The 10,280-nt window shown below is 35.3% G+C and overlaps 1 protein-coding gene across 1 annotated transcript; it reads right to left on the reverse strand.

The window, feature by feature from the left end:
* Positions 1-4,895: 4,895 nt before the first annotated feature.
* Positions 4,896-8,474, reverse strand: LOC9310246 (dipeptidyl aminopeptidase 4). The gene is made up of 6 exons (XM_002874133.2): positions 8,404-8,474; positions 7,653-8,045; positions 7,060-7,257; positions 6,941-6,970; positions 5,719-6,828; positions 4,896-5,611 (listed from the first exon to the last, which is right to left on the reverse strand). Exons 2-6 carry the CDS (start codon positions 7,998-8,000, stop codon positions 5,057-5,059), a joined length of 2,241 nt encoding a protein of 746 aa, XP_002874179.1. The 5' UTR covers positions 8,001-8,045; positions 8,404-8,474; the 3' UTR covers positions 4,896-5,056.
* Between the last annotated feature and the right edge of the window lie 1,806 nt (positions 8,475-10,280).

The following is a 10,280-nucleotide window of genomic DNA, read 5'->3' on the forward strand; positions in this document are numbered from 1 at the left end:
ATTATTCCATTAAGAGAGTTAGACTAGACAACGCTGGTGAATTCACATCCCAAGCATTCAATGATTATTGTATGGTAACGGGAATTGAAGTTGAACATTCTGTACCTCATGTTCATACACAAAATGGCTTGGCGGAATCATTAATTAAACGTCTGCAATTGATTGCAAGACCATTGATCATGAGATCAAAAATTCCAACCTCTGTATGGGGACATGCCATTTTGCATGCAGAAGCACTCATTCGGATAAGACCAAGTGCATACCATAAATACTCCCCACTACAGTTAGCATTTGGTCGAGAACCAAATATATCCCATCTAAGAATTTTTGGTTGTGCAGTGTATGTGCCTATAGCACCACCACAACGTACAAAGATGGGACCACAAAAAAGGTTGGGAATATATATTGGCTGTGATTCTCCATCAATTATAAGATACCTAGAACCGCAGACTAGTGATGTCTTTACGGCACGATTTGCCGATTGTCACTTTGATGAGAAAGTATTCCCGGTTCTAGGGGGAGAAAATAAGCAAGTAGGGAAAGAAATCAAATGGTGTGTACCATCCCTGTTACACCTTGATCCTCCTACAAAACAGTCAGAAATAGAAGTTCGACGAATTGTGCATTTGCAAAGTATAGCAAATCAACTTCCCGATGCTTTTGCAGATACCAAAACGGTAACTAAATCATATATACCAGCTGCAAATGTCCCTGCTCGAATTGAAATTCCACAAGAAAGTGGTAAAGCAGATGATACACGTGAGTTTAAAACACGCTTGAAACGTGGTAGACCAGTTGGTGCTAAGGATAAAAATCCTAGAAAACGAAAGGAAGTTGAAAAGCATGATATTCCCAAAATAGCAGAAAGCATTTTGGAAGAAACAAATCATGAGTCTAATGACAATGATGAGCATCATGAGCCTGAAGGAAATCATGAGATTTCTATCAACTATATCCATAATGGAAAGATCTGGGATCGAAATAAAATGGATGAAGTTGATGACGTTTTCTCATACCTTTTGTCAAAGGAAATTGATGAGGAAAACGAGGATCCAGAACCAAAGTCGGTATATGAATGTCAAAAGAGACATGACTGGATAAAATGGAAAGATGCAATACAAGTCGAACTTGATTCGCTCAATAAGCGAAATGTATTCGGACCTATTATACTCACACCTGAAGATGTGAGACCGGTTGGATACAAGTGGGTTTTCGTTAGAAAACGAAATGAGAAAAATGAAATTACGAGATACAAGGCTCGTCTCGTAGCTCAAGGATTTTCTCAAAGACCCGGGATTGATTATGAGGAAACATATTCCCCCGTTATGGATGCAATAACGTTTAGATTCTTGATGAGTCTAGCGGCTGATAAAAATTTAGAAATGCGTCTCATGGATGTTGTTACAGCATATTTGTATGGATCATTAGATACAGATATCTATATGAGAGTTCCCGACGGGTTTAAGATGCCAGAAGCATTGAAATCTAAACCCAAAGAGTTATGTGCAATAAAGTTACAAAGATCATTATATGGGTTAAAGCAATCTGGGCGAATGTGGTATAATCGTCTCAGTGAACATTTAACGAAAGAAGGATACGTGAACGATCCTATATGCCCATGTGTTTTCATCAAGAAAACAAAATCCGGATTTGTGATAATCGCGGTATATGTTGATGATCTAAATATAATTGGGACTCAAGATGAAATACAGAAAGCAACAAACTATTTAAAAGGGGAATTCGAGATGAAAGATCTCGGACAAACAAAGTTTTGTCTTGGCCTACAAATTGAACATTCCCAAAAGGGTATATTTGTGCACCAATCCACGTATACTAAAAGAGTGCTAAAACTATTCAACATGGATAAGGCAACTCCTCTTAGTACTCCTATGGTCGTTAGATCACTTAACGTTGAGAGTGATCCATTTCGACCGCATGAGGAGAATGAAGAGATACTCGGTCCTGAAGTACCGTATCTAAGTGCAATTGGAGCCCTTATGTATCTTGCAAATTGCACTCGACCTGATATATCATTTTCAGTCAATCTTTTGGCTAGATTTAGTTCATCCCCTACACGAAGACATTGGAACGGAATTAAACATGTCTTTCGTTATCTTCAAGGGACTATTGATTTAGGGTTATTTTATCCTAAAAATATAAATGGTCAAATGATTGGTTTTGCAGATGCAGGATATTTATCAGATCCACACAAAGCTCGATCCCAAACAGGATACGTATTCACGATTGGAGGTACTGCTATATCATGGCGTTCTCAGAAGCAGACACTTGTAGCTACTTCTTCAAATCATGCTGAAATCATTGCACTCCATGAAGCGAGTAGAGAATGCGTGTGGCTACGATCAATAAGTCGACACATTCAAACGAGTAGTGGAATTCGTCTGAATACGGAGCCAACTATCTTGTATGAAGACAATGCTGCATGTGTTGCTCAGACAAAGGAATGATATATCAAAAGCGATAGAACCAAACATATCCCTCCGAAGTTCTTTTCATACACCCAAGAGCTCGTGAAGAATAAAGACATTGAAGTAAGATATGTCCGATCATCCGAGAATTCTGCGGATCTCTTCACGAAATCATTACCCACCTCTATATTCAGGAAACATGTTCATAACATTGGAATGCGTCGTCAACAAGACTTGTAAGTTATGATCCTGATCATTCGAGGGGGAGCTTGCGCGGTTGCACTCTTTTTACCTACTATGGTTTTTCCCACCGGGTTTTCCTAGAAAGGTTTTTAACGAGACAACAGAAGATATTACGCAAGAGACATAGTGACACTGGTCTCCAAGGGGGAGTGTTGTAAAAGTCAAGGAAAGCTGCAGACGCTACACGCGAAGAATATTACGAGTAATATATAATTTGTGTGGAGCCCACCGTCACTATGCATGCATAGTAACTTACTTTTTCCTGTCTATATAAACGAACGAATTCGTTCGTTGTAAATCACAATTCATACTTCAACAATAAGAAGTTATAAGAAATCTCTCTCCTCCTCTCATCTCTTTATTTTCAGTATCCCGATCCTTCTGCGGGTATAAATTCTTTCTCCATTAAATATATTTATATACACCATAAAATAAAGTAATTATTATAACATTTTTAACATTTTTGTTATATAGTACACATTATTGTGAAAATCTAGCGTGAAAGTCATACCATATCGAAACCATTGTGTGTAAATGGAATATTTAGCATTTTGTTTTTTTGGTCAATGGAATATTTAGCATAAAATGCAGATTATTTTACCATTAAAGTCAAATCTTCACCATTGACAAACGGCAATAACCAACGTGGCGCCGTTGGAAAAATCGAAATCCGTCATAATTAACGGCGTTTTGGTGGGATCAGTTAGGGTCCGAATGGTAACAGTGTATTTGGTTTTGCGGGAAAAGCGGTTTTGTAGTACGGTACGGTTTAACTGCGGTATTTGTGAGAGAAATATATTTGCGGGACAAGTGCGGTTTGTACAAAATAAGCGGTATGAAATAATGTTTGATTGGTGAAAATAACTAATTGCGGTTTTGTAGTGATGAAGAAATATTTCATATATTTATAAAGTTTATATACCCAAATTAATCTAAAATAAAAGATTATTTTTCTTACATAAATATTGCAAAATCATTTAAAAAATTAAATCATAAAAAAGTACAATACAATAAAAACTATTATTAATCTGAACCTAACTGTTTTGACACATCTTCGTTGTTCCATAAAATACCAGTCATAGTTTCTAACAGTTGTAGCTTATCATCATCGTTGCTTTCAGCTATGTCAATGAAATACTTACGCTAAAGTACTTGCTCTTTGAGTGTACTGATACATGTCCAATAAAATCTAGTATGTTTAGAAAGGTTTAGCGCAATGAATATCGCTTCCGCCTTTTTAAATTCATCATAATCATCTTGAACTTGTACAATTGTTTTCGTAGAAGGAGTTAAAATTTCGGTGGAATGAGCTGAAGGATTTGTGTCTCGTTGACGATTAGACGCCATATCTATATTTAATAAAATCCAAAAATTATTCATAAACTAATATGATAAACTATATAGTATTTTATTTTTATTTTTAATAATAGAAATTTTAAAGTGGATTGAATTACTTACAAAAATATATTAATTATTATAAAACTAATCTGATTAGCTATTAACTATTTGTTTTTATAGAAATAGAATCTTTAAAGTATATATATATACATAATTACACATTTAAATTCAAAGCTTTTTGATGTAATAATAATATGTTAACTAAAAAAAAAAAATTACCTTCAAATGATAATTGCTACTTGAAGGAAAAAGAGAGAAACAACTTCTATTTTATAAAGTGGCATCAAAGAGAAATTGTGTGTTGTGTTTGAAATTTTTTGGACCTAGTCTTTACTTTTATATACAGAATTATTATTTTAAAATTATATCTATTACCCAGTAGATGCGGATTTATTGGACCGCTGGTTATTACCCATACTGCAAATTGGAGTGCGTTTTCTTATCTGATAGGTAATATTTGTACTGTCTTGAATAATGCAAACATATATATATATTTTTTTTAACAGAAAAAACGCTTATTGAGTATAAAAGTTGTGATTGGTGTTTTGTTTGTGGTTTTGTAAATTTTTCTTGAAATCCGCATTTTGAGTAGTTACCAATCAAGACCTTAATTGATACGAACCGATATATAAAACCGCTATATCGGTTAAGTTTGGCTTGCTTTGGTTTCTTCTAGTTCTACCATACTGATTCCTGATAACCGAACAAAACCGAAAATATCCTAACATGAAGTAAGCCGGTTACCTTACACGCCTCAGAATATAAATTGAACATTCTCCAAAGTTCCAAACACAAATCAAACAGAAACCTTAAACCCATTTTACCAAATTGTTCGAAGAACCGATGATTAAAATTATTAGGAACAAATTAAACCATATATGTATGATAAGTAAAATAAAAAGTATAACCAATTCAATAGGCATGATATATCATTTATTCATCATGTAAAGAAATGAAAAAGAATGTGAAAAAAAATAAAAGCAAAACCTTCATAAGTTCTTCTCTATAAACTCCCAAATCCTCTGTTCCATATATATCCGGTCCTTCTTCTTCCGTGGCATATGCCGTTCATCGGGAAATATCAACAATTCATACCGCTTTCCTGCTTCGACAAGCGCGTTCACGAGCCTAGCCGTGTGTCTGAAATGCACATTCTCATCGATCATTCCGTGTACTAACATTAGCTTCTGCTTATCTGTCAGGTTTCCGACGTGGTGCATTACCGAGCTCTTCAGGTAGCGCTCCTCCTCCGTGGGAAGGCCCATGTACTTTTCGGTGTAGAATGAGTCATAGCCATCCCAAGATGTAACAGGAGCACCCGAGACAGCGCAGTTAAAGATCTCAGGGTATCGGGTCAAGAGTGTAGCTGAAAGGTACCCACCGTAACTCCAACCATATACCCCAATGTGGTCCGCTTTAGCCAGACCTTGCTCGATTAGCCATATGGCCCCGGTTACTTGATCTTCTGCATCAACATATCCACAGTTATGCTTCATCCAAGATTCAAATTTCAACCCACGCCGTGCAGTTCCTCTGTTATCAAGCTGCAAAATCAGTGATAATATATCAATTCTAAAGCCTCATCTTTGAGATAACCTTAATCAACATTTTCCTGAGAAAAAAAAGAGAGAATATAAAGAATTTGGAGAACCTTCCAAACCAAGATGCCTCTGCTTCTCAGGTACTGTGTCCTCATGTCGACCGTATTAATCCAAGAATCATGGACCAACTGAACGCTGGGACCTCCATAAACGTTGATCATTGTTTTATATGGAGGAGGACCAAATTTCAAACTGTCGGGTTTGTAAACCGTGCCGTACAGCGTTGTCTTTCCGTCATTAGCTTGTATTTGAACAAACTCTGGAGGCTCTAGTTTAAGGCTTTTCAGTATCTGTATAGGAGATGTCTGCTCGTAGAGAATCTTGAGTATGGTTCCGTCGCTCAGAGAGCAAAGAGAAACCCGCGGAGGCGAATCAACTGAATCATGAATGTCAACGAAGTTCTTCATCTGGTGATCGAGCACAACGATATGTTTTCCTTTCCCATGTGTAAGTCTCATCGGTTGACACCGAGATGCATCCCCAGCTTCCAGTTTTGTGCAGTAAAGATTAGTCTCAAGTGGTCCATCAAGGGTTCCTGTGAAATACACCAGACTCATCGGCTCATTTACACCTGCAATTTGCTCAACCATCCATTCACCGCTAGTAATAGCTCCAAGGCATGTCCCATTAGACTCATACAGATACAAATGTCTGAAACCAGTCCTCTCGCTGGCCCAAATGAATCCTCCTGAACCTCTCGACGAAGGGACTTTCTCCAGAGGGGTAAAACAGTCATGTAAAGTCACCCACGCATCAGATTCTTCCATCAACAGTACGTTTCCTTGACCAGTGTTGATGTCAAAGCTGATGATTTTCAGTTTACTCTGCGACCTATTTAGAACCTGCACCGTGAGAACATTCCCGGGCAACCAATTGACTCTACCAAGATACTCGTCCTCTGTATTGGTTCGTCCTCCGCACACAAGATTCATCCAAGTCGTCTTCCCACCACCAGCTGAAGAAACTACCCCGAGACGAAGTGTAGAATTGAGAGCTCCTGCAAAAGGATAAGCATGATCTTCTTGCGCCTCTGAACCAACCGAGCGTTTTCCCTGATGCATTATTCTGAACAAAGGAATCTGTGAGGAGTCGACTTCTGTGTAGGCGATAAACTTGCTATCTAATGACCACCAATATCCATTTCTCCGATCCATTTCCTCCTGAAATAGAAAAAGTTGCAAGAAAATTTTTCAGATATAACATACAATTCGTAGCATTAAACTGTTTATTAAGCAAACAAAATGGGGAAGTTTTCGGAAAAAAGTTTCTCACTTGAGCTATGTACTCAGCAAGACCGTGAGTCTGCAACAACAAAACAAATGACAGTTAATCTCCCGATGGTATGTTAATAAGACCACAAGAACAGTTATGTAGCAAAAAGCTTTACTTACCAAAGTACTTCCATTGGCACCGGTTGTTAACTGTTGTGTCTGGTTTTTTAACAAATTGAGGACATGCAACTCGAAGTCTCTTACGTATGCAAGAAATAAGCCATTAGGAGATAGTCGAGGATCAATAATTGGAGAAGTGGGTAAACTTGGAACTATGAGCTCCGGATTTGGTGATGAAGAAAGGTCCTTCATATACACCTAACCATGGTCACAACACAAAACAAACAAAAAGTAACCCAATCAGAGTTATATTATTTCAAGATTCTAAAAAAAGAATGCTAAATGTAAAATAGATCACTAATCCAACTGATAAGATTCAGACTCTGGATTATCTTTGGATCAACGATTACAATCAAGAACCGGTGACCAAACCCAAAGAGATCTCCTAACCCTCCCAAGCCTTTTAAGGCTACCAACAAACCACTTGGTCAAATGCCCCTAATACTTTCTCCTTCCACCACATTCTAGTACCTATCAGCAACTTTCTTAATCCATCTCAATTCAGTTCAATTCCAATAAGATTGTCCAAAGGTTTTAAGATCCTAACAAAGAACGTAGTGCTAATATAAAAGCAAGGGAAAAACAGAACAAACCCCAGCAGGTAAAGGCACAACAATGAATCTCATCTTCGAGTTAGTCTTAACCCATTCATACCGAGTTACTCCTAATCCCCGCTCCCGCAACCTCTCCCTTCTCAACTTCTCGTCCGGTGAAATGTTACTCTCATCAACTCCACCATCAGGAGGACTAAAAACCAAATTAGATTCACCTTTATTCACATCAAACGCATACACCCTCCTATTCAAATTCTTTTCAGGGCTAAACAAGTAAGTGATCAAAGAATCATCCGGACTAAAGCTAACTGCAGTTGGGGCAACATAACCAGGTAAAGGCGTCTGAACAATATCTTCAACCGCGAAAGGACAGTCCTTATCCGCCATAAAGGGAGATCCTTTAGATTCTCAAAGGTATCTACTTTCAACAAACTACAAAATAACAATGAACAGTAGAATCTTCATTTACCCAAAGCATCAAGCTTTCTTGATCACAAAACTAAAATGGTCAATGTAAATCAAAAACCTTTGAATGGCACTACATTTTTGTTATATACACAAAAAAGGAGTTAACTTTATCACATCAATCAAGATTAACAAACAGTATTCAATTCTATCCTGAAATTTGACATCAGTGGGTACAATGATCAATGGTTCTTCATTTCCTCAGCAATAAGAATCAAATTAACGCGTATTAACGGAGAAAAGAATCGTCGATTGATGTAGAAAAGATGGGCAAGTGAAGGTTAAAGAGGAAGAAGGAGATTAGAGGTGAAGTTGGTGGGCTTACATTGGAGCTGATCAGAGAGATTGAGAGAGAGAGAGATAAAACTGATTCAGCTATCAGATGGAGATAGAGAGAGAGAGAGAGAGAGAGAGAGAGAGATTCTTCCTACTCGGTGAAATGATTCGGCTAGCTTTTTTTTTTTTTCAATTTTTATAAATAAAGTGTTAAAGAATTAATTATAAGAAGTAAAAAAAATGTATTCATAAATCATCTGTTTTATTTGAAACTTATTTTTAAAAGTTTCGTTTTCGATATCTATATCTATATATACATTTTTGAATGACTTTTAGCAAATAAATCCTGGAGTTGGACCTTATTTACGGATGAATGCCATTGGTATTAATTATTTAAATTTGAAAAATATTACTTAAAGATATTACCAATACGATTTCGAGAATCATAAATTCATATCTTCCTTAATTTTCTGAGTCATTAATGTGATAATCTTTAGGAAATATTTCTCTGTAAAAAAAAAAAAATCCACATTAATGAAGACATTAAAATCGACACTAACAATTAAATTATTTAGATGTTCAATTATTTTAAGATTCTTATATCTTATTTGATTTTTTTTTTTAATATCTCATTCTTTAATTACTGCGTTTAGAATTTATTGGTTGTTACCTATTTTTTGGTGAAATTTATTGGTTGTTACTTAATAAGTAATTATGGTGCGTTTATTTTAGTTAATATCTAATTTAAAGGATTTGTTTTCTTTTATTATTAATAAATGAATAACATGTATAGAAATAAAAGATTTTTTTTTCGACTCCATAATAAAAATAGAGAAATTGTTAAAAATGCCCCTTTTTCAATACCCCTTTTCAAAAATGCCCCCTTTGAGAGTCCATTTTTAAGTTTGCCCTCTTTTAATTTTTAATGACCATTTTACCCTTATTTGAAACAAAATTATGTCCACAAAATACAAAATATTTTTTGGCGGGAAAAGTGATCCCGCAATTTTCTCGCCAAAACACTTGTAAAAACCTTTAAAAAACCTTGTAAAATTTTCCCGTAAAAATTTTTCCCGCCAAAAACTTTTCCCGTCAAAAAAATTTTTTTGCGGGAAAAGTGATTCCGCAATTTTTTTTGCGAAATTTTTTTGGCGGGAAAATTTTTGGCGGGAAAAATTTACAAGATTTTTTGGCGGGAAAATTTTTTGGCGGGAAAAAATTTTACGGGAAAATTTTACAAGGTATTTTAAAGGTTTTACAAATTTTTACAAGTGTTTTGGCGGGAAAAATTGGGGGATCACTTTTCCCGCCAAAAAATATTTTGTATTTTGTGGACCTAATTTTGTTATATTTCCTTATATATTTATGATATCTTTTATTAAAAGAAGGGTAATTTAGTCATTTTGTACATAAAAGGGGTATTTTTAAAAATGGACATCCAAAGGGGGCATTTTTGAAAAGGGGTATTAAAAAAGGGGCATTTTTGTGAGTCTCCCATAAAAATATTAAACTCTTATTTTCTACATTTCTTACACATAATATCCTCTTATTCAATAACAAAAAATATATATTACATATTTTTAAAAATATTTATAATATTTAAATTATATAAAAAATTTGTAATATTAATATTATTTCAACTCTATACAAATTTAATATATACTAGATTTTAACCCGCGGTACACCGCGGGGCTATATTTTCTTAAAAAAATCAAAATGTAATTTGTTTGATAGATTATTTTGATTGTTAATTTTAGGATTTCACCCGTGGTATACTATCTTTTATAAATATCAACCCAAACCCGTCCCATCATATTATCCGTCCCGTGAAATTAACATCATTTAGTTATTTTTCTTATTAATAATACTTTTATTTAAAAGCTATATAATTCAAGTCATTATCTAATTCGGTTAAATGTTCCCATA

The sequence above is a fragment of the Arabidopsis lyrata genome (genome assembly GCF_000004255.2).
Source record: "Arabidopsis lyrata subsp. lyrata unplaced genomic scaffold ARALYscaffold_6, whole genome shotgun sequence".
NCBI lineage: Eukaryota > Viridiplantae > Streptophyta > Magnoliopsida > Brassicales > Brassicaceae > Arabidopsis > Arabidopsis lyrata.

Coding starts and splice junctions, on each gene's coding strand:
- LOC9310246 (XM_002874133.2), bottom strand. CDS start 8,000: ATGGCGGATAAGGACTGTCCTTTCGCGGTTGAAGATATTGTTCAGACG. Junction 7,258..7,652: donor TTGTGCCTTTACCTGCTGGG/GTTTGTTCTGTT, acceptor GACCATGGTTAG/GTGTATATGAAGGACCTTTC. Junction 6,829..6,940: donor TTGCTGAGTACATAGCTCAA/GTGAGAAACTTT, acceptor TTTCTATTTCAG/GAGGAAATGGATCGGAGAAA.